Genomic DNA, 25,386 nt, shown 5'->3' with positions numbered 1-25,386 from the left:
ATATATCATATGAGCATGTTGTCAGTCAGAAAGTCTAGTACCTTTGCTATTCAATTTCCTGAATTCTTGTATTTTAATGACAGGCTAAGTAATAACTTTACTTCCAAAATTCCTCTTATTTTCATTAAAGAACTGTACTACTGAGTTTTCTTTTCCAATGGAAAAATTGTTCCATATTACTTTTTCTGAGCTATTGGAGATCTATGCCTTTCAGGCAGTAACTCTTCTCACAGTAGAAATCTGTTTCATTTCTGTTTAATCAGAGTACTGGGTTGATGTAGCTAAGGGGTTTTTTACCTGTTCATTGTCCACTTTCAAAACAGCTTTTATCCATAATGTAGCTCTTTTCAGTTGTTTGTGAAAGCTGTATTATTTTGGGTCATGCGATCATGGCAGGTCTTTTTCCCCTATTGATTGAAATGTGTACTTCTCTGTCTCCACTAATATGTATGTTTATTCAGTCTGCCTATCCTATAAATATGTGCATAAGGTGATAGACAGATTCCAATAAATGGCAGTAGATCGTGATTGTGTCCTGCCAGTTCTCACTTTTAAAAAATTTTTTTCAGCATTTTTAATTGAAGCTAAAAAACAACTGATTTATCTTTAGGTAGTCTGCTGTTATTGCGACAGACTTTCAGCTCTGTGTCAGACTAAAAAGAGGGAGGCCAAATTTCAAGAGAATAATATTAGTCAAGCAAAAGCCCACTATATATTGTGTAGGGTAGCTTATGTAATTTTTCCTTTGTCCTCCTAGATTTGTATAGAAGGTTTTTAGTGCCACCATAGCTTTTGGGTGGAACTAGATTAGTGGGGTGTTTTTTAGCTGATAATAGATGCTTAAGGCAGTTGCCTCTAATTTTGTTCAGGAAGATAGCAGTCTCCTATTTATAAATCACTTGTGTTGCCTAGCCACACTGCTTCACAGCTGCGCCACAATTGCCAGTCTAAAACAGAAAGCACTTTAGGGCAGCAAATGGACTTTACTGTTTGTCTCGTACAACTTTCAGAGTATTGTCATTTCTATACCTGTGGAAGAAAGGCCTCACTTGCAGACCCATTGGGAAGGGGCTGTTCCTGGCTGGTTGCATCTGCCTCTACTGAATAACTCTGTGTATTTGCAACATCTTTAGTGGTAGTGGTTTGATGACATTTTATTGAGAGAGATCAGTAAAGTATTAGCGAGTACGCTATCTCAGCAGAGAGAATAACTAAAAATATGTGAATGGGTTGACTTCAGGACTGACTTGGGTCATTACCAGATATCCTCATATGACTGTATTTGTGATTGTAACCGTAGCTACTTTTGTTAATCTTATTTACCCTTGTAAGTTGAAGGGGAAAAAAAGGAATTCAAGGCTAGTTAATGGTTTCAGTCATTGCTATGTCAGAAAGAGGTTTTTACGTTGCTGGCCGCACACGTGTTATTGAGAAAGTAATAAAGTATTATCACATACAGGTTTCTGATTGGATTAATAAGTAACTTCGTTGTGGGTTAAGATTGATACCTTTGGCCATTGAACTGGCATAATCTCTAACAGGGCCATAAATGTAGCTCAGATTTGTTGACACAAGTCCTTTTATTTAAAGACTTTGTCAAGCAATATCTGATTGATGCTTTTCCTCCCCTAGCTTTTTCTTCACAAGTAGCACCCCTTGTAATTGTCTGGGCAAGAAATATTACATTTTTATTTTTGTGATATCCATGACAAGGAGTTACAAGGGGAATTCAGGCCTTCTTTCTCCTTTGGGCCATTACAGAGTTTAAAAGCTCTCTCAAGAGCTATTTTGTAAACAAAAGGTCTTTTTTAATCGCTCCATTTTTCTCCATTTACTCTAAACACATTCCTAGAAAGAGCAGAGAGATTAGGAATATAGTTATTTAGCGCCATATGGTTCTTTGGAAGATGAAGCAGACAGAGCTTCCAGAGCCACTCATCACCTGAACAACTATACTTGTACTTTTCATTACCAAGGAATTATCTATTGAGAATTTACAGCTTCTCATGCTTTCTAGTAACAAGGAAAAGGCAATTTTCTTCTGACTTCTCTCCCTCATAGCAAGGAAAGTTGGAAAAAAACCCCAACTGCTTTATCATGACCTCTGAATCCTGAGGCATCTGTGCTTAAGAGTAAAATAGAGTATTTTTATAGATGAAGTAACATGTGAAACTTCACCTGTTCAGTTGTTATTCGAAACTGACCTACACAATTGGGTGCAGCTTGCTCAGAATGAACTGATATCAAAGAAATAAAATCAAAGGGAAAGATGGTCCCTGGTTAACATCCTTTCCAAATTTTGAGTCAGGAGAGAGCTAAGTCCTGTATGCCATCCCCAGAACTCAGCTATCTTTGTATCATCGTGTTCTATCTAATAAGTTTCTTCTCTTTCATTGACATTGACAAAATAACCTGTTTGTCAACTGCATGAACTGTATACAATCAGTTTGCATAACTGAAAGAGGTCAAAGTCAACCCTGAAGCCCTATTGCTATCTGCAGCTGTTTTACTTAACTTGTGATAACAACAAACAGTGTCTTTGGAATGACCAAGCGGACTTTGTGCCTAACCAATTTCACTGTACGTGCCAGTTGGTTTAATGAGTTTCCTCATCTTGCCTGCATGGAAAAATGTTCATAAAAACTAGAGCAGATAAATATACAAAAAAAACCCCCCCAAAACCCCACAAAGATGTGGTTAATATAACTAACTTTGATTTTAATACACTTCAGTCACAAGGCTCTCCTGGCTGACCATTTCTTTTTGCTCCTCACTTCAGAAGAGCTTCATAGTGGTCAGCTGAAACTGGAATCACACGGGCACACAAGCACAGCTTGCTGCAGCTGTAACCTAGCTCTGCTGTGATGCTGGGCTCCATTGCATATTTTTTCTAAATAGAATGTAACTGCAAGCAATTAATTTAGCCATTGTTTATTTTTAACAAACCATTGTTAGACTACAAAGACACTGACTATGTCTTTGCAGTTTGTTCAGACAGGCACAAGTCTTTTTCAACACCGATCAAGGATAATCTTCTCCAGTACTGTTATCATCCCTTCTATTTTTAATAGTAATTGCTAGTGCTGACAGGATTCTTTAATTTGGAGAAGTTTCCACTTCCTACCAGGTTCTTCCCACTCTGCATGGCCTAGTTTCTGCTAGGCAGGAATTGAACATATAGTAGGGTATTTCTGTGGGACTGAGAGTTTACTGGAGGAGAAGTATGATGTTTTGAGATGTGAGGGTGGCGGGAGGGGCATTGTCCTGTTAGAGCACCTAAGAATAAATGCGATAGTTAAGCTAAGTGTTAGTTAAGCTAACTGTTTTCTTATCACTGGATGCCACTTCATCAGAGAAAGAGGAAATGCGTATCCAGAGGTTACTCCTTATAGTTGGAGAAGGTATGGCCCTGTCAGACAGAAACAGGGGAAAGCTGGAACTTCCATTGCAGTAAATCACTGGGGCAAGATGGTATTCCTTTGAGAAACTACAGCATAAAATAACTAAGCTACTGACAAAAATAAATAATAACTTCAAAAACGGTGTTATATTCAGAGAATAAGCTATCCAGGGTCTCTGAAATGCATACTTGGGGGACATCCTGAAAATTTTTATGGCAGTGAAACTTACCAGAGAACATAGGGAAATAGCTGACAATATCACTGAAGTTGTGAACTACAGCAAGAAGTGGAACATGGGAACTTGCCTGTCAGCTTCTCAGATAGAAAATTGGTGAGAGAGTCACATTCATAAGCTTCTTGGTATGGAGGAGGAAGGATACCAGCTATTACATATCTAAACAAAAGAAAATGCTATCTTTTAATTGTCATTGCTAAACACATCCCACACCAACATAAAGTATAACTGAAAGCCTCACTGAAGTAAAACTTTCGTTTTGTTTTATATGTATCTTAGGTCCACAGTGATGTCAGTTCACCTTCTGTCTTAAATAATTTTAAGGTCTGGTTTTGCTGTTGATCTGTACAAATGAAGTAGTTCCTCTTCTGAATTTTTTATTCCTTTTTCAGAATCTCTTTCCTTTTCTCAGCCTTTGTTATTTTCTCTTCATATTTATGCCTCATTATTCCTTCTTTCTAGACATAAACCGCGCTTTGGGAGAGTAGGTGGAAGACAAAATGCATTTGGAGGAGTGCTAAAAGCAGATGACTTCACAGTCTTCTGTTTGGAACCCAAAAGAAGGGCTTTTGTAACGCTGCATTGTACGTCTCTGTAGTCTGCTAGTTTTCTCTGAGAGGTAGCAATATAATAGAAAAGGACTATAAGACACTATAATTTATGTAGTCTTTTTAAAAATAAGAAAAACATATCAGGTAAATACAATGCACTTCAGTTGCTGAAAAAGTCAGATTTTCTTACAAAACTTCTGAAAAGATACTCTAATAGAAATCTGTAAACCTAAGAAAAGGTACAATGCCTGGCTGTGCTGTTTCTCCAACTGCTTATATTATCATTTAGCTCTGGGGGCTTTTGGAAGAGCATTCCCAATTTCCAAAACTGGACTGAAAGGACAGGCAGATGCACAAATGCAAAGTGTTTTAGGGGATTCAAGGTGGGAGAGGTTTATAGCAGTGCCATCAGGGCACAATAAAACTAGGTGACTGAGCCACAGTGGAAACTAACATTTACAAATTACTTGGTGAGTAATACTCAGTGAATTACTTGGATGAGACAGCTGTATAAAATTCTTGCATAATTACATATGTAGTGTGATGTTACTGAGATTTTTAGAAAGCTGTCAAAGATAAAAGACTTGCTGAGAAGCTTAACTCATCAGCCAATATTTATCACTCATCCTTTTATATTTGCACTGTAAGATTTCTGGTATAGACAGATGAAATATAGTTTATGCTGCAATTGAGAGCAGTCCATGCAGACTGATGAGATCTGGATTAGTTGCATCTAGGGCTGGCTGCCTTGAGCTCTGATGCTGAAACCAAAACCCAGGAAAAATCACTTACTTTTCACTTTCAGTGAGGATTGTGAAGTCAGCATCATTGCTTTGAGCTTCGGTGAAGGGTCTGTTGAACCAGCTTACTTTGTTTCTTCAGAAAACTCCTCCAGTATGCTACATAGTGCTCTCCAGCTATATTCGTGAGCTCCCCAGTGAGCTATACTAGCATTCACAGGGAGGAACAGACACTCCTGGTCTGACACAGTATAGTTGACTCTGGATGACAGCCAGAATGGGGCTAATAAGCCTTTATCAGCAGTGAGTAATGTTAGTCACCTAAGGTCCTGTAGCCGTGAAATAAGGTGGAGGTGAAGAGTTAGACAGGCCAGTTGCCTCCCTTATGCTGCTGATGAGATCTGTGGGGAGCTGGCTTATCTTGTGCCTCTCTTCCAACTCCAGGTGCAAGTGGCAGAGCAGAGAAAATGATTTTGCGTCCCTGGCCTGGCCCTTAATGAGGTCAGCTAAGGTGAGTGGGGCTGTGGAAGGAGACAGTGGGGTCAAAGGAAGGAGTGACAGGCACCTGATGACACAGGCTGGAGAGAGGCAGAGGGAGAACAAGAGATCACACTGGGTCCAAGTACAAGCCCAGGTACAGGGGAGACAGAATTTGGGACAGAATTTCATCTCCCACATGCTAACACCACAGCAGATGAATACGTGTCACCCTCCTTTACAACCTTCTAAAAATTATTTCCAACCCACCTATGCCAGGCATTGGCAGCTAAGGAAAAAACTCAGTCTCTTTTTATTGCCCTACCAAGAATTGTTCTTTTTCTGTCTGTGCAGTGGAAGCCAAATCATTGTTCTTTTTGAGGTGGCATGGCATGCTTGTAAGTGTTTTGCATATTTTGTAACTTGGTTTGGTTGTTGCATGCACTTTTTCTGTTTGTGTTTTTTTATTGCATGAGAAGATCGAGCTTTTGGTGTTTAGAAAGTTAAGAAGATGATCTGTGACTTAACTTCAGTGGAAGTGCTGCTAGAGAGACTCAAACTGCCTGTCAAAACATTATCTTGCAAATCTGTATGAGGAAACACACCTATTGTTCTCTGTGGACAAGGTAGAACTAGTAACATAAGGTCAGGCAATACACAATTTGACTTAAATTCGTTTCCTGTTGGAAGACAACAACATACTTCAAGTAATCAAAAACCTGTAGAAGTGGATTTATCCTTATCTACTGAAAAGAGATTATTAGTGCAACTAGTTTGGCAATATTAACTAATAATTTAAAGACAGAATGACCAGATAGGCTACTTGATTTGTTCCTCTGTGACATTCAGTTCTGACTTCCAGATAAGCAGCCCTGCAAGTGCCCAGGGAACACAAAACAGAAGCCAGCACTGTTCAGGTGTTGTACCAGCATTTTCAATGAACCAAGAAGCAGCAATACTGAAATCATTGCCATACTTGCTTTGGGAGAGATGTTCCTGAGTGTCAGAGATTTGGTAATAAATCATACAGCGATAGCACACATTTCTTTGCCTATTTCCTACAGTGATTTTATCTTCAGAGGGAGAGTGTCCACTTTTATTTTATCTTTCAAGAATTTTTTTAAAATGAAGGGTTTTTTCTGGGCAACAACTGAGTTCCATTAAGAAACTGCAGGTACTTTTCTGTATAATGTCATTTGTGAAATATCATTTGTATATAATGTTGTGTTTTTCTGAACTGCCTTTTTCTAACTAGTTTCTGCAATTAGTAAGGAAATCATAGTGCCACAAAATCTTTTCTAATGAGGTATAAGTATCTGCCTTTATCTTTAGTTCAAAATAAACATATAATAAATTGTATGGAATATAAACGGATATAAAATTGCTAACATCAACAACTGTAAAGTGTGCCATACTGGGGCACAATTTGGTGTATTTTAGTTTTTATCTGTCATAGCACTTCAGCAGGAAACACATTCACGTATATACAGAGTTACATACTTATCTGGAAGTACACTTTTTCTCTTTTCAAAGGAGAATGAATTTGCCTATCATTACTTTCTAAAAGCAGTTTTCCAAGAGCAACTGCTTAGTTAGCTGCCCACTTTTCAGATTTTTTTAAATAAAAATCAAGTAATATCAAATAGCAAAACAATTTTTTTTGTTGTGCAGTAATAAGTACTCTATTAATGTTACTGAAAAAGGAAGAGGTAATTTAATTAATTGTAAAAAATAGTGCTTTGTTTCAAGCACTCACTTTATGTATTTTTTTCTATTGTTTGCATACTAAAATTGCAGATACTTCAGGAAAGGAATTGCTAAATATTACAACTACTTAACTAATATTTTATAGCTTTTATTCACATAAAGAACACTGTACAAACATCAGGAAGCCCAAATTGACCAGAAGTGCACAGCCACATTATAGAAGAATCAATTCTGAAGCTTGCCTGTCTTGTGGTCTGATTGCTAAAGAATGAACTGGTGTAACATGTTCAGTTTGCCCTCATCAGAAGCAAACTCATAACCTATGAGACTTGCATAAATTTCTGACACAAACAGTAGCTATATTACTTCTCAGTCAGGGAGCAAAAATTAGTGTTGTGCTTCCACAAGGCAATTTCCTAACCGTTCTGTACAGAGGAGAGCCTGATCTGTGTAGTGTCCATCGCAAAGGAGAAATTCCAGAACTGCTATTTAGCTCTAGGTTATTTGGTCTCATACCAGTGTTTAAATATCATTATGCCCCTCTTTACTGAAGACAGATGTCATGTGATGCAGGATAGCATGAGAATGAGGACATCAAACTCCACCTTTCCTGATTCCTGCATCCCTGCTCTAACGTGTCTTCCTATCACATGAGCAAATGTTGTGACTAAAATTACAAGTATGCAGAGGACCTTAGTTCTCGCTGACCGTTTTTTGACCTGAATTCATGCTCCTTTTTCAACCATATTTAAAAAAAAAAACAACAACCAAAAAATGCCCCCCTCTCTCCCCAACAACCAACCAACCAACAAAAAAAACTAGAAGAAGCAAACACAGTGAGGATGGAGACTTCAATAAAGTGTGTTCTGCACCACTTCATTAGATGCAGGTCATCCTTGGCACTGCTTGTAGCTACTTCTAATGTCATGAAATCTCTGCTGTGACTTACATCTGCTGCTCAAGCACCGTGAAGAGGATTTTTCTTCTAGCCAAACAAGAAACAGCAGAGGAGACTAAAAGTACAGCAGAGGAGACTAAAAGTACAGCAAACTCTTATCAGTGCCATTTTGGAGAGAAGTCCAGGAAGTGTTTGCAGATCTGCATGACTTTTAAATATAGTTTTGATGAAAATTAACCTAAATAAATTAAGGATTATTTTGAACTCAGTTATTGAATACAGGAGACAAGCACAAGACCCCAAGTCTCAAAGAGAGCCAGTAGGGCTTTTTGGAAAATATGCCAATTCAAAGGTGTGGAACAATACAGGCAACATCTGTGCTTGCTCTTTTGCTGTGGAGGTTATAAATTCTGCAAAAAGTTAAACACTGGCTGTTTTAAACTAAACTCATTTGCAGCAAACAGCAGAAATGCATGGCAGTCAGAGGGAGGAAGTGTGCAGGAGGGAGGAGCCTCAGCCTCAAGAGGTGCAAGTGTGAATATTTTATGATATTGATAGCGCTTTTGTCTTACCCTTTCTATTGCATTAGAGTCCACTAATCCATGAGTAGCATGCCATTTAAGCATATAATTGCCCTGTCTTTATCTATTTTTATGTGAATTCCTAACAGAACAAAGTAAGTTATTTTCAGCTTTGAAAACAATTCACAACTGTATTAAAACCAAGTAGTATAAGCACAGAAGCCTAAGGAGAGGCAGATATAAATATACATAAGAGAGTAAACATTAATTATATAGTGGGGTTTTCCTCTTCTGTGTCTTCCGGATAAGGCAGTTTATTAATAAACAGTAAACTACTACTTGGGAGATAGTGTTTTGGTTTTTATGAATATCAGCTCCTGGTTACAAGATCACATTTGGGACCCAGGAATCCCGTTTAGTAAAAAGTAAAGACAAGTTAAGCAAAGAAGAAATGTTTCTGAAGTTACAAAGAAGTTGAATAACTTCTCCTTTGTTCGACTTTCATGTACTCTTCTACATCCAGGTTTAATGTTGAATCAGAAGGAGACTTTTTTTTCCTTGCAAGTATCCTTGTCTGGCTGCAAGTAGGCTGTTGAGGAAAGTTTGTTAAGTGCAAGCTTCCAGACACACGGTTTGAATGCACTTTATATGATCCCAGCTGCTGAAACACTGAAATCCATATATCCTTGATTAACTAAGTGCCCCATCTACATGAATTAAAATGTGGATAGAGGAATTAATTAGAAAGTGTTACAGCCCTTACATCTTCGTAAGGAGTCGGTCTACTTACAGAAAACACGACTCTGGAAAAAATCCCTGAAATCTTGTAGCCCACTGAATTTGTGTCTCAAGATTTCCTCAGAGCTCTCATGTGATGATGAAGTTTCCCAAGACACCAAAGACAAGCTCGAGGCTCTGTGTGTCACATCCTATGATTTACAGTATCTTTGCCCCCCAGCTTCTTAATCCTGTCCCCATCCCTTGCATCATCTTTTATGACTACCTGAACAGCAGACAAAAAAAAAAAGGAAGACGGAGCAGGATTAACTTTTCTGACAAGACTGAGAAGTTAGATTGGTTCAGCTTTCTTGAGGATCTTGACACCCAATTAAAGGTGTCTACTCTCTAAGTTTTGATTTCATTATTAGGTGTATTTGCTATCTTCATATGGTTTTCCATTTTAAAACATTGTATCCTGCAGTTTCCTACCACTCCAAACTGGTGAACTACCACATAGGAGGATAAAAGTATTGTGAAAGTGAAAGTGTTCTTCTATTTTATGTCGGTTGTTTGAAAATGTTCACCCAAACACACCATAACATTGGCCGATTTTTTGCTTAACAAGTTGCATGATACTGACCAGTGAAAGAGAACAAAAATCGGAAAGGTTCCTGTCTTTTAAGCCCAATCACATTAGGCATGTGGTCTTCTTCCACTATATCTGGCTACTGCTTCTTCTCCAGTATTCAAAAGTTTCAAGTATTGACAACACTGTGTGAGTCAGCTTTGATCTTGTTTGGGCCTTCAAACATGCTGATAGCCTGAGACCATGTTATACATTGTGTAAACTATTACCACTGAAACATTCTGAGGACTAATTCAGTAGATATTCTCAAAGAATGAATCTACAAGGGTGGCCAAAGCCACTTTGTAAGCTTGGTTTGTTACTTTGCCAAGCCCTAGAAAAAGTGTTAGATTGCCTCTACATTTGAAAGACTCACAAGATTTATCCCATAATCTAATATGAAAAATAAACCTAAGGCTGAGCCCTGCATGCATCTCTTTTTGCCACTTAACAAGTAGAATTCGTACATATGAGTGCGACTATGAATGAAACGGAGGTTATGACCCGTGTTGCCTCCAGGCAGGCACTAAGCAGCGGATGTCTCCCAATGCGGTTGTGTTATATGGGGAAGGACAGGAACAATTCACATCTCTGTATAAGTGTTTAGATAAAAAAAAATAAAATTGAAGTCATTGCCATTTTTCTTCTAGGCAGTTGTGAATAGGGGTGCTGCTAGGAAATTGATTCAAATAAGAAAGTTCAAATTAAAAGTAAAGCATGCAATGACAACATTGAGCAGGTTTCCCCCATTTCTCCTTTCTGTAGCAACCCTGTGATTACAGTCATCCTGCATCAAGTTGTTCATCTGATTCATGTGTTGGTTTGGGGGGAGAGGCAAGGAGAAAAATACAGGGCAGTCAAATAAAATATTTGTTGTGAATAGAAAAGTTCTCACCTAGATGCTTGTTTTGCCTGTTGTATCCATGTTAAATCCTGGCATTCATAAGTCAAGTGATGATAGGTTAACTAAGAGAAAGTGGCTGAACAGGATAAAAATAATAATAATAATAATAATAATAATAATAATAATAATAATAATAATAATAAAAGCTGTTTTGGCTGTTCATAAGAAAAAAAGAGAAATCTTTAATAATAAAGTGGCTACTTGCAACGGTGCTGTTAATGAGATGATATGCAACAAAGTACACAGGCACATAATCAGGTCTCATGTAGCTCACTGGAATTAGGCATCCATCTGAATGCTTTGCAGATCAAGGATAGATTTAAGCATATTCCTAAATTTAAGCGTGTGCTTAAAGGTTTTGTTGATTTTTTTTCCTCCAAACCAACATTAATTGGCTGCTAACTGGCTGAAACTTTGTATTTAAATAAGCCTGTTATTACATTATGATTACTTTTTAGTTGGTTATGTGGATTGTTTTATGTCAAGCCCTAGATCTATACAGGAATTGACCAGGGTGTCTGTAACAAGACTCTGAAATGGATCTTCAGCTGAATCAATACAAAAATCTTATTTATTTTATACAGCACCAAGGTCATAAAAACAAAATGAACTTTCTTCTTGCTTTTCTTAGAAATGTTTTTTCCTTGAAAGATCTTTCTTTCATACAAATAGCAGAGCAACCACATAAACCCATATTTTTCTGTTTTAAAACAATCCATACCTATGCATAGAGATGCTCATCAATTAAAATTTCTAGGTTTTGCTCCAGAAGTAATAAAAAAATATTTTTTAAAAAATTTTTGTCACCCTCTCCTAAATGTAAAGGTCAAAGGGGAAGAAAACTCAAAATATCACCTCATTTTTATGTCGATTCCCTTTTGACATTATTGCTTTGCATACTTAATTGAGTTTTATTCATTGTAATTAATGTTTCTGTGCATATTTAGAGCAGAGTTATTCAGGATACACTTATATTTAAAGCAGCATAACTGCAGACACTGAAATGCTCTCTCAAAGTATTTGAAGGCAGTTAAATGCCAGAAAGAAGTTTGTTTCTCCTAGGTCATACTTCTTACTGAGGCTTCTGTGGAGTTCCTGACACGGAGTTGCTTTAGTCTCACAGAAGCCAGCATTAGGATCTGAACTCCTTTGGTTGATTCATTTCACAGATATGCCAGAGGACTGTATGATCATTTCATTTGACCAACAATCAGTGCAACTGGTAATCTGCAATCACAAGCCCAGAATTTCTAATTAAGCTGCAGTAGGTTTTCAGCAAGATATACATATATTAGCTAAAAGATGGGATTTGTAAGAGTCACATCTATAAGAGCATTGTCTTAATGATTAACTATTAAAAATCTTACACCTTGTAGTTGCACGTTTATCTTGCTCTGTACTTACCTTGTTAGGCCATTCTCTACTAGATTAAAGAAATGTTCCCCCTTCAAAAATATCATCTGTGTTGAGTTACTTGCATGCTGTAATCAAGTCATGTCTTCACCCTCTCTTAGATAAAATAAATTCTTTGAGCTTGTTAAGAATCATTGTAGATACTGTTTCCAGCACTTGGTTCAGAAAACAAGCAGCAAGGACTCATTGTTCATTTTCCAAGAGCATCCTTTTTGAAACATCAATACTAGGCACATGCACATATCATTCCAGGAATAGTATCCTTGCTGTTGTTAAAAAAACTGTGTCAACCCACTTTTATTGCTATCCCACTGCTTAACTATGAAAGAAAATACATGGCTTCACAGAGCATCTTCTTGAAGTTGTAGGTGACTGTCTACCTTATATCATAAATCCTTTTCACCATTACTGTGTTTCTGGACACTTTCTCATTTTATGCCTCGCACTCTCAGTCCTACGTGCATAATTTTACGTATGATTTTATATAAAATTATATTACAAACACACCGCTTAAATAAGTTCACCTTCATAAGTGATCCAGATCACTCTCTGTATTGCCATCATTACTTCCCACTCCACTAATTTGTGTCATCAGATTTGAGAGTGTGCTATAGGAGAATGTAATTTCAACTTTCCTGAACTATAAGGAAGCATTGTAGCCTCTTAAGATTTGAGACTTAATAATTGCACATGCTCAATAATGTTTCCTTAAACAAAAAGAGTATCACTATATCTGTTAAGCCATCATAATGGCTTCAAAGTACAAACTGACATGTCAAATCCTCTGTTAGCTTCCTTATGAGTGGCTATGTTATTAAGTGCTTACAAATTCGTACTACGTCTCTAATGGCTCCAAAGATCTCATTACAGTTTTTAAGTAAATAAAAATGTTTTTGTAACTGCCCCATGCATTTCCATGATAGAACAGAACAGTTGAAAAAAAACAGTCAGTTTACGGGAGGTACATTATATTTCCCTGAGAATTCCTCCTTTTACTTGGAAGATGCTTTTTAGCTTTGCTATGTATTTTTGGCACACATTCATGTTAAAATAGGATTTCCAGTTCAACAGCATAGCCAGTAGGAGAAACAAAACAAACAGGGAAAAGAAGATCCATTTAGAGCAGAGATTTGAAAATGGAGAAAGCCAAGAGTCAGAAGACCAACGAACAGGAATCACAGAAGAGATGGATAGAGACTGTAGGAATGACAATGAAGAATGCAGACCACAGAGAGGAGGAGCCACAAAGAGTATTTTTTAGCTGTAGTACCAGGAAAAGCAGTGGACACAGAGGAATTGTCAACAATCATAAAATTAAGAACTCTTACCTTTAGTTTATTTCTGATTGTGTATAGTTTTCCCTTCTGACAATGCTCTGATCACAGCTTTCTTTAGTACTTTCTCTGGGTGTCTCATCTGCTGATTTCCTGGGTGTTTTAAGATACCTGCAAATGCTGAGGCAGTTATCATTAATGGGTATCATTTCAAAGTTGAGACTGCCCTACACACAGATTCTATATAAGCTTGACAGTCATGAATGTGATTTTCTTCCTAGTCCCAGTTAGACAAATTACATTTTTGAGTCTTTGATGTGTTTATACTGAGGTTGTATATTCTGTCTGTCTACAGAAATATAGACAGAAATATATACAACCTTCTTCTAGTATGAGTTCAAAATTATGTTCTCAAAACAGTTTGACGTATTCAGTTACTTTATTTGCAACTGGGGGAAGTTGCTTCATACTACTGCTGCAGCCAACACAATCTAGGTGACTTTAGTGATAAGGTCGGGGTTTAGCAGCAGGTCCATTTAGCAGCAGATCCCCAAGTCCCGTAAAGTCTTGTTACTAGGAAGCTCTATAGACATTGGTCTGTGTCCAGTTTTCCATAAAAAACAGTGTTTGGAAATATCTTGGACTTCTCTAGAACCTTTCTGCAATATCTATATTTTTCTGAGATAGCTTGAATCATGACATTCTGCTGAGATTTCCTTTAAGACCCTTTGCAATTTTCACAACATTTTTACATTTGTTGCCTATTTTGCACAGTCTTTCATGCACAGCTGTGACATATGTCTCTGGACTAAGCTTCTTCAGCATTGCAGAAGGACTTTTAACATATAATCAGCTGAGTCAAATTTCCTGAGACAGTAAGAAGAGTAACTCTGTAGTACTTCTTTGCCTTATGCAAAACTTTTGTTTTGTTTTGTTCATGAATAGCCTTTCCTTTTCCTTCCCAGGTCTCCCTAGATTTCTCTGGGCTAGTTCTCTCATTTTTGCCAGATGATCTCATCTGCACAGTATAACTAGCCACTCCCTCTAGTGGTTTGGCCTTATCTTCCCAGGTTTCTCTTATAATACACAGTGGGCCTTGCATTCATCAACCATAGCACGTTCAAATGGTGAAAAGCCCATTGGTGCCTAGGGCACTTACTTCCCTATCGGCAAACTAAAATAGCAGCCATTCATCTTAGTCTGATCCTGTGCTGTTAATGAATTTTCACAGCATGCATTTCAGTATTAGATTAAACATTTCTGTAAGGCTGTCTAAGGAGGGTATGGAGTGATTTTTATACTTCTGTCTCAAGAGAATAGTTTCATGAGCTTAAAGTTTGTCCTCTGGCAAGTTATAATCTCCTCTGACATACCAACCAAGCAAATAATGGGACCGAGGGTACAATAACCTGATGGCTTTTTATGGTACTTAGGGAAAAGGCTTCTAGGTTTCAAGTAGCATAGATGTTTATTGCTGAAGTAAAGGCATTGTGAAACAGTTCCAGCTTCAGGAACTCCACATGCCTACAAGAAAACAGGGAGAAACTCCTTCTCCATTACTAATAATGGAATATGGGGTTGTCATCATATTCTGACCTACATATGCCCTGCTTTTCCAACCTGCTTTTGTCCCTTGAGGAAGACTAGTGACACGTATCTTTCCTTCAGTCTCCTGAACAAGTCCTGTTGTCTCACATAACTCCCTCTCCTTGTCCCTTTCTCCCTCCTTCTCCCCCCAGGATATCTCACCATTAACACCAGATGTCACCAGGCTATTGCCTCATTGATCAGAGGGACCAGACCACAACATAAAATAGAGAAAAAAGGACTGCAGTGTTGCAACAGTCCTTAAAATTTGGGTATGGGCATTCAGAGCCAACATCTCTTCATCTGTTTCCTCACAAGTCCTCTCATTCCTACAAGGTCATAACATTCTTAGAAAAACAAGATTCCTGGTTCATCCTAAATAAGCTCCCTACTCACCCTCCACCCCCAGCATTCCCATAACAGCATATTCTTCTTAAACATCGTTTTTCTCTTTTCCCTGTAAAATGAAAAGAGAGGGGAAGGGGGTTTGTGTAAGCCCTGGGCTCCTCCCACTCTCATCAGTCTCTGGGAAGGTTAATGATTAATTGAAGCCATCTTCTCAGGACCTTCTCTCCATGTGGTTCAATTCCATCACATATGTTCACACAAAGTCTAAATAAAACCACCTTCCTTTCCCATCCTCCTTAATGACTTGAGATAGAAGTGATGGTCTTTGACATGAAGACAGTTTAAAAAGTAAATTGTGAAGAGCCTGTCTTTAGTAGTGTAGAAAGAATCCTTAGAAACTTATGAAAACGGTTTTAAAACAAGACTTACTATCTCTCTGTTTAATTGGTATCTTAGAAATGACAAAAACATCAAGTCTAGCTTGAGAGAGAGAGAGAGGGGGAGAAACTTGGTCTTACTAGGTAACTGTGACTCCATGAACTGATGCATTAGAAAAGAAAAAAAAAAGCATCTTGGGACTCTGTAAAACTGCCCTATTTTTCTTTCTTTTTTGGGACTTAGAGGAGGTCAAATAAAAATATGAGGCAAAGGCCACAAAAAATGGTAGAATGGAAAGAATTGTCTCTCTGAGGAATTATTCATCCTTCATGAGTACTGGATCCCCAGGGTTTATGGTGTGCAGCTGAGGCCAGGGAGCAGCTGTTCTTTTCACATATTCTCTCTAATTAATAAAAGAATTGCCATACTTTTTTTCTCCTAGACAGGACTTCAGGCAGGTAAAAATGCATTAACTTTTGATCTACTTTCTTGCTAAGTAGGCTATTTATATAGTACTGGTAGTATCAGTCATAGCAGTAGCAGCAGCAGTAGTAACAGTCATCATACAGTCATCTTGAGAGAATGCAGCCACATATAGATGTATATTTCCATACATGCTTCTTTCCTTACTGCATTTCTTAGCAGTAGCCACAGGCTGTGGAAATTATTTCTTTTTTCCCCTCTTTGTCCTTTACTGTCTCCCCAAGATGTTCTGCATCAGGTTCTTAGCTTTCTTCCAACACTTCCCAGGGGGCAATCTGCCCATACATTGACATATACCTCTCAACATGTGAGCATTGATTCAAGGATATACAAGATGCACCAGGTCTGTAATATGCCATTCATATGGATGATTTTTGCATCCAGGGTAAAATGGACACATTCTAGCTGCCTTTATTCGCTATATCTTCTTCTTCTTCTTCTTCTCCATCTTCATCTTTCATTTCTTTCTGTATATATATATATGTATTTTTGCACTTTGAGATGATGTAGTGGACCTTTTGCATTTTTTGTGAATGCCACTTTTCATATTTGCCCCTTAGTGGAGGTGACAGAACATGCACAATGACCATAAGGCATTTTTAGCTACATTTCTCTCTTTGCCTTTAAGAAGTCTTTTGTGTTGCCGCCACATGGGAAAGAAAAAGGACTAGAGACAGACATCCTAACAGGGCCGCAGGTCATGTCCCATGTAGAAAGAACAGGTGATATTAAAGACAGATTATTTCTGTGCCTCTGCAGGTTCCAGAACTTGCAGCTAGGAGAGAAACATTGCTGTCTGTAGACCTAGAAGCAGGGGGAATTTCCTGCTCCTAAAGAGGCTGCACTGTCATCAGCCTGTGGAGCATGGACATGCAGGGCTTCCCTAAATTAATTCATGTTTAAGCCAGCACACAGGTTACAGAAAAACAACCAGTATTGACTTGAAAAAAGTGCCAGTGATGGAAAAGTGGTGGAATTGTCTTGAATACAAATTTAACACATTATGAATTATTCTATTTTTGGAAAGAATAGCAATGTAATCATAGCCAAAGAATAAGATTTATGAGCTCCTTATTTTTCACTGCAAAACCCCATACATATAGTCTTGTAAATTATTTGTCTCACTATAGCCATCAGATACTCCTGTGAATACAAGAAGCCCTTTTATATTGATTTCCTGCTCTCCTTCATTGCTTAAACAGGCATAAAATAATGTATGTCTGTGATTGTTCTTATTGGCCTCTAAGTGTATTTTTGTTTGTTAAAGAATCAATAAAGCTTAAGAATCAAATAACTAAAACCTCTGAAGTTGCACAAGCAATAAATTGGTGTTAAATATTTAATATGGTACGCTCTTGAAATATTTCTTTTGATACAGACACAGATAAAAAAAAGCAGCAATTCAGTAAACCATGACTCTAGAAGCCAGATAATATTAATGCAAAAAAATCTTGTATTTGTGATGAATCAGACTTTATATTATCTGCCTGCTCCTGCAAGAGATTAAAAATATTGTGTGCAACAATAATCGGGAATTATTTAAAGGTGAAATTCAGAAGAAAATAATTTCTTATGCAGTTAGCAAGTGCTGTGTATCATGCACTAAATATCAGTTTATGTCTGAGAAAATAAAAAAAATCTTCAAGTACACCATCTTCTCCTTCTAAAAATCATTCTTTCACCTTCTGTTTATTGTGATGAAAGAATAAAAAAAAATTGAGAAATACTTTATAAAAGAAACATTATTTTAATAGTCTTCTTAAAGAATGTAGCTTTCAAGTGCTTACTCTAGAGAAGCCAGAAAATAATTTCAGTAGATCACATTAGCTTTATAGGTTATGATGCTCTTCAAAGCCTGATGTCATGATTTCTATTACATTACATGAGCCATTTTAATAAGGAGCCTACCTTTCCAACTCTCCTGATTACCTCCCTGCTTTACTTCTTTCATTCCACTTTAAAACTGGATCACATCAAAAGCATAAAGAAAAGAGATTATTTCTCTTTTTTTGCAGGAAAAGAGAGAACAACTGGCAAGTTTTAACTTAGAACACTGCATGAAACTGTACCCCAGAAAGCTGAATGTAGCATCAGGTTGTCTTTTCTACTAAGGTTAAAAGTTGATAAACTTTGCTGCCTGTCCATTTGCCTGGACCAGCTAAGAGTGCCAAATGCCCTACAGTACATTCCCATCACAGAACATGTAGATGGTCTCTTTTTTCCGATAACTCCACAAAATACCTGGATCCATTCCTTGCCCCTGTTTGTCCCCCTTCTCCCTGCTGGTGTTGATCAAGGCCAATGTGTAGGCCCTTGACTGTCCTTCTTCCTCTATGTGCGATGTTCTACGACTTCTCCTGTCCACAGGTTAGTAGTTGACAAAACCCCCTGATGTACAGAACGTGACTAGTCAGCTTGTTTCTGTCTGTGCCACAGACCATTTAGTTACTACTCTAATGAAACCAGAAAGACTGTAACACTCATCTTCTTCTTCTTCTTCTTCTTCTTCTTCTTCTTCTTCTTCTTCTTCTTCTTCTTCTTCTTCTTCTTCTTCTTCTCCTTCTTCTTCTTCTTCTTCTTCTCAATACTAAAAGAGTCTATGTTCTCTAATCTCTGACTAGGGACTTGTATTTCAGAGCTTTCCTGGGTTCAGGAGCATATGTAATGTTCCACTAAATAAGATCCAAGACCTGCCAACTCACAATTGGTCTTTAAAATTGTGTCGTTCTGATTATCATGTTTCTCTATATCCCATTAGATATTGACAAGATCTTGTCAAAGAACATCTTGTGACTCAAAAACTACAGGAAACCAATGCAAGGTGCCTCATGAAGACTTACAGAGGGCACAGTATGCCATTTCTGAGAGACTGCATGTCACAGGATTAGAAACTTCTGTTTCTACTCTGTTTTTATAGACTAACAGGCATTGCAAAAGGCAAAACAAAATTTTATAGTCATTGTTCTTTTAATTTGATTTTAATCTTTGGAATTCCAAAAGATTTTGACCATTAATATGATTCTTGATTTCTCAGTTTAACTGTTCAATTTTGTTATTGATCCCTACACCAAACCTCTGATGACAAAAATTACTGCAGCAGACAAGAAACATTAAGATAATGATAATGATCATAAGCTAGTTTTTAGAGAGAATTTCACAAAATAGCTAAGAGAATCCAGGCTCATGTCTGATACTGAAAGCATTATGCAAACATCAAAAAAGAAAACCTTTCTAACGTTATGTCTGCTTGTTAATTGCACAAAGGCAGGCTTCCAAATTGTCCATCCAAAGATGTCTAAGTCATTCTTTTGTCTTTTTATGCTCATAAGCACTCAAGTATGAGAAAAGTTCAGTATCTGAAATTTTTCTTACTATAGCCCTCTTCCTTCCTACGTGTACTTCAAGAGTCTCTCAACCTTGCAGATGGTTTCTATTAAATAGTAATGGTGGTATCATTAACAATTTCCAATTAAACAGTCCAAAGAAAGACATCATCTTTGAATGCCTTTTAAAAATCTCAGTAAAAATTATTCTATGTAACTGGGTGAGAGGTTTTTTGTTGCTTTTGATGGTATCCTTCGGGCAATAGATTAAAACAACATAAGTTGAAATAGTGCTGGCTTACTGCAGTTGTCTAGTCATGGTACCAATGCAGGAAACTTCTGAATTACTTTATCTGCTTGGAGAGGGGGGAAATTATGTAGACTAACCTATTTTATACTATTCCCTTTAAAATTCAAAAAACAACAGTTCAAAGATTAACAGATCTAATAAAAACTTGCAAGCACACAGGTTTTGTGCGTTATCATGACAAAGTTTGGTTTTATTGTAAAAAGGTAACAGGAAAAATAGATTGAAAATGAGCTACAAAATTCAGTACTTGCCCATTGTTATAAAATTCAATCACTCTTGTTCCCATAATTTTTATTATAATGACAGATGGTTTATTATTTTTTACTTGGGTAACACTGTAAATTAAAACAGTGCTTCCAAATTAATTAAAAAACTGCCCTCTGCTAAGAAGCTGACAATGTAATTTGGATACATGGTAAAGAAGCAACACATGGTTAAAGGAAAATTATAGAAAGGAACCCAGTAGCGGAAAATTCCTTACAAGAAATGTTTTTGAAGGAAAGAGGAATTTAAAGGGTGTCGTGGTTTGACCCTGGCTAGCAACTAACCACCACACAGCCACTCGCTCACTCCGTGCCAGTGGGATGGGGGAGAGAATCAAGAGTGAAAGTGAGAAAACTCATGGGTTTAGATAAAGGCAGTTTAATAGGTAAAGCAAAAGCTGCGTACAAAAGCACAGCAAAACACGGAATTCATTCACCACTTCCCACCGGCGGGCAGGTGTTCAGCCATCTCCAGGAAAGCAGGGCTCCATCACGTGTGACGGTTAGTTGGGAAGACAAACACCATCACTCTGAACGTCCCCCCCTTCCTTATTCTTCTTCCCACTTTATATGCTGAGCATGACGTCATACGGTCTGGAATATCCCTTTGGTCAGTTGGGGTCAGCTGTCCCAGCTGTGTCCCCTCCCAACTTCTTGTGCCCCCCCAGCCTTCTCGCTGGTGGGGTGGGGTGAGAAGCAGAAAAGACCTTGACTCTGTGTAAGCACTGCTCGGCAGTAATGAAAACATCCCTGAATTATCAACACTGTTTTCAGCACAAATCCAAAACACAGCCCTGTACTAGCTACTATGAAGAAAATTAACTCTATCCCAGCCAAAACCAGCACAAAGGAACAGGAAAGAGTGTAAGTGAAACCAAGTAATAGACAGCATCTTAGATGCTGTTCAGTGTGGAACAGCATATCTATACCATATTATGTAGTATTTGAAGAGTAATTGCACTCCAAGATTTAAAGTGTTCTTGATAAAAGCCAAGTCAGACTGCTTTGAGAGAAAAGTGCACAATCTGATTAATCTGGAGAAAATCAGACACTAATCTGGGGGAAGGTATAGTTTGTGGTTAACATAGAGGAATCTGAGATCAGATGTTGAACCAAACAAAACTGGAATTTAAGTGGTAAAAGATAGTATTGGAAGAGAAGAACAAGGCTAGGTAGCAGGGAGAGAAGAGCATAGATAAAGAATTGAGAGCAGGAAGATGAGTATAGAGGTAAAATGAAAACAAAGATGCTATTTTTAATAGAATTTTAGAATAAGTTATATATTGTAACCATAAGAACAGAACCCTTCATCTGCTGTTGAACTACTCCCACTTGGATGCTTCTTTGCTGCCTTTGCATTTTGTATCCATATGTTACATATGCTGTGATCCAAAGTTATAAGTGGGCACGCAGTTATGCCTGCTTTACCCCTGGAATTTATTTTATGCAGAAAGATTTTGTTTAGACTAGCTTTCTGCCCAGTCTTGGAGCAGAGCAAGATAATTTGAGTATCAATTTGACCTGGCATGTCTCTTGACAGAAACATCAGAGCATGCGGTAAAGCAAGAGATGTCTCTTGTCTTGTGTTTGTTCACATGCATGTAGCAAAGCAGCTGATGAATTAGCCCCCTTCAGCCACCACCACAAAAGTGGAAGTTCAGGTGAGGTAAGCGAGGGCAACTGACTGTGCCAACATCATTAAGGGAAAAAACAAGTGATCTTCTGGCAGAGAGCCAAAGAGCTTGCAAGGGAATGGGTATTAAAACCCCATATGCTTCCTCAGCCTGAGTAGTTTGACTGGCATGGAAGCAAAACAACAAGCTCATCCCCTAGGAAGAGAGGACAAGACAGTCAGCAAAGCAGCCAAAGGGTCATTGGGCATTTCAGAGAAGGGGATAAAGGGACAGTGTAATAGCCCAGTAAATTTGACTGGAGGTCAGAGCCAGGAATCCTGATTGCCCATTGCAGCTCTCTCTTGGGTTTACTCTGTGGCTGGAGGCTGGTGCTTCCACCTTTTTGTCTCCTTGTCTTCACGTCAGCAAAACGTGAATGATGATATTAATAGCTTTTGCAGGTACTTTCTGATGCTTAATTCAGTAACACTTCTGAAAAATGCAAAAGCACCTGGAAACATTACATACTTCTAGTCCCCTTGTTTGTACATTAGGAAGCCTCATGTGTACAGCCATTCCGTTCAGTGTACAGATGGCTAGTTTAGATTGTAATTAATTTCATAAAGCCAGCAGCGTGAGCATTTCCAAGCAATACGCAGAACAAAAGCATTAAGCCTGCCCTATACATTCTTTGGAACTGGTCCCTGAAGTCCTTCAAGCTCCTTTGTGTGCAGATGGATAGACACACAGAGAGAGACAGATATTTGCAGACACAGGGGCAAGACTGTGAGAGAGACTTTATACTATACATATATATAGTGCCTAATAATAGAATCTTGCTTTAGTAATGGCACATGACCACTCTTAAATCCTCTGGTTTGTGTATAACAGTACAGGGCAGTAAACTGGAGAAAAAGGAGAAAAATTACAGTTTAATAGTAATCTGATGTCAGTTTGCACCCAGTATGGCTAACAGTTCTTCAGTGTGCTTACATTCAGGGGGAGAGGGGTGGACTAAGTCAAGGCAAAGTGCATCCTTCTGAATATATTTATACTCCTTACAAATTGTAGAGTGCCAAAACACAAGGCTGAAGTGGGGACATGAGGCAGTGGGGCAGGGAATGAGGTGGAGCATACTTGTGTGGCCATTGTAGCTATGATACAAGTTTCTTTTTTAATTCCCTTTTTCTTCCTCCCCCCCTTTGCTTTTCCCCTTCCCTGCACCCACTCTTTTTAAATTATTTTTCGCTGTTGCTCTGTCTGAGCCTGGAGGAGCTGGAGGAAAGCAGTGCAGTTAAGGGGCTCATTGAACTCACTTCACAGGGGAGGGCTCTGCATGTGGGTTAGAGAGTCACTAATGGGGCATACAAATACCCAAGGGTCATGTCTCATTGCCATGGCAAGCCAGATCTCTTCACATGATCTGGGTGCATTCATGTCAAGGAAGAGGCTTTCAGTTTGAATGTACCCTAAACTTTCTTTCTCTACCACACTGGAGTTGGTTGCTCTGAAAGCTGTATCCCAGGCTGATCTCAGTCTAAGTATCTACAATTCATCAGACACCCAAAGCTGCAAGTTTTTCAGGGTGTTGTTTTGGATACAGGTTCTTAACTGCTGCTCATCTCCTGCTGATATTGCACAAAACCTGCCAAAAGCCTTCTTTTGTAGATAGAAATGAATCTGGATTAGTTTCCAGACATTCTGTCAAGAAATTGTACAGCACATAAGCTCCAAAAAGCAAGGTTTTTTCCATGACCATTTCTGTACAGGCTTTTGTCTACTTTTATCCACATATGGTTTGTTTTTCTGAAAAAATTCAAATAATTCAAATGTACATTTCAAATGAGCACGCTTAACAGCTAGGAATAGTTGCTTTGTTTTACACATGGCTTCTAGTGGTTCAGTATGACTGGATGCTTCCCTCTTCTATTGCTTAGCATGAAGAGTAATCAGAAAGAGAAATAAGCAGGACTAGCAATTTTCATTTAATTTGGCATTTCTTTTTAAATTATTTTCTGTCTAAATGAAGATGTTGATCTTGTATAGTTGCTGTTCCAATCAATATGCTCATGTGCTGATTTAAATGGTAATGTTAATGGAAGTAGGATAATATCTCAGCTGCATACTGCTCACTAATCTGCAACATCCAACATCTTTATCTCCTCTTCTCTCCCCAGCACTGCAGTGATAACACCCACCACTGCCAATCAGATATGAATATAGTAGGTGCTTGGAAGAGAGGTTACACTGGAAAGAATGTTGTGGTCACCATCCTGGATGACGGCATCGAAAGAAACCATCCAGACTTGATGCAGAATTATGTGAGTGTCCACAGGAGTCCAGATTTGCTGCTTTATTATTACCCCAAATAAATTTGCTGCTCCTGGAAAGATGGAGGGAGGGAGGAGGGAAGGAGGAAGAATCATATGAGGGTTTCCTCAAATGTTAACACCAATGGCAGGAAGGAAGACAGCTTTTGGTAATCTGTATCGTTTTAGTTAAGACTATGTTCTGTCTGAATATATTTAATATCTGGATGCCTCTTGTAGCTGAATCCTGAATTTCTGAAGGATTGGAACCAATCATCGGATGCTTTTTCTCTTTTCTGTAATTATTTTGCTTAATATCCTCACACTCTCAAAACTTAGAAATGCAATACACTGCTTATCAGTTAATGCGTGCAGCTGAAGTCCATTTTTGGCCAATATATTTAGCTAGCAAGACAGTAGCTTTTCTCAAAGACTGTAATTTTAGGCATATCCTTCCATGTATTTATTTTTAAAGCTATTTATCTTACTGCTAAAAATAATATTAAAGGAGAAAGACATGACTTGTTATGATTCACTCAGTTAAAACCAGGTGTAGAATATTTTGGGTTCCTTCTAGTAGATCTCTCTTAATAGAGCTGTGTCCTTTGTTTTCTGTGTCCTATGTCTCATGTTGCCTCAGGAGGTTTCTGTTTGCTTGGGGTTCATCACATTTAAATGATTGGTTTAATATACCTTGGAGGGTTGTATAACATGAGGAGAAGCTCCTTCTCTAGTGGGTGACTTCTTGTGTTAGTGTCAGAGCTTGAAGCTGTTCAGAGCATCCGGGCCACACTTTGCTGGAATGATTAGTCCTGTGCTTTGGGAGTAGGCATTACCTGAAAGCACATGACCTTGAGGAACTTATGATTTCTCTGAAATAAAGTATGCAAGGTGTGCATTCACATAAGGTAAGAAAACAAACAAATACATTTGGATTGAGCTGGACTGGTGAATATAACCAGCCCAAGGCATGCATATACCTTTAGTCCCATTACAGACATATCTTGTAAAAGAGGCCTGAACACAAGCTTTTTCCCAGTGAGCTTATCATCTTGACAGCGCATTGAAGAGATGAAGGTGACAAAAACATCTTTAACAACCCATCAAAAGCTACAGTTGTGTCCACAGTTTAAAGCCGTTTATTTTAAATTAGCCATACTTGTATCTATATCCTTCCCCATGCTGCGTGTGGAACTGTTGCGGTTTAAGCCCAGACGGTAACAAAGCACCACAAGGCAACTCGCTCACTTCTTCCCCCTCCGGCCCTGGTGGGATGAGGAGGAGAAAATATAAAGAAAAGCTCGTG

The 25,386-nt window shown here is 38.2% G+C and overlaps 1 protein-coding gene across 1 annotated transcript in view; it reads left to right on the top strand.

The window, feature by feature from the left end:
* PCSK5 (proprotein convertase subtilisin/kexin type 5) overlaps positions 1 to 25,386 on the top strand; it is a 255,130-nt gene that overhangs the window by 52,157 nt on the left and 177,587 nt on the right. Inside the window, exon 4 of the mRNA XM_010568726.1 lies at positions 23,949 to 24,092. Within this exon, the coding sequence (XP_010567028.1) occupies positions 23,949 to 24,092 (144 nt within the window). The remainder of the gene's footprint in view (positions 1 to 23,948; positions 24,093 to 25,386) is intronic.

This window comes from Haliaeetus leucocephalus, unplaced genomic scaffold (genome assembly GCF_000737465.1).
Source record: "Haliaeetus leucocephalus isolate CR32 unplaced genomic scaffold, Haliaeetus_leucocephalus-4.0 Scaffold251, whole genome shotgun sequence".
Classification (NCBI taxonomy): domain Eukaryota; kingdom Metazoa; phylum Chordata; class Aves; order Accipitriformes; family Accipitridae; genus Haliaeetus; species Haliaeetus leucocephalus.
The sequence above is the reverse complement of the archived record's forward strand: the minus strand, read 5'-3'. Positions and strand labels throughout refer to the sequence as shown.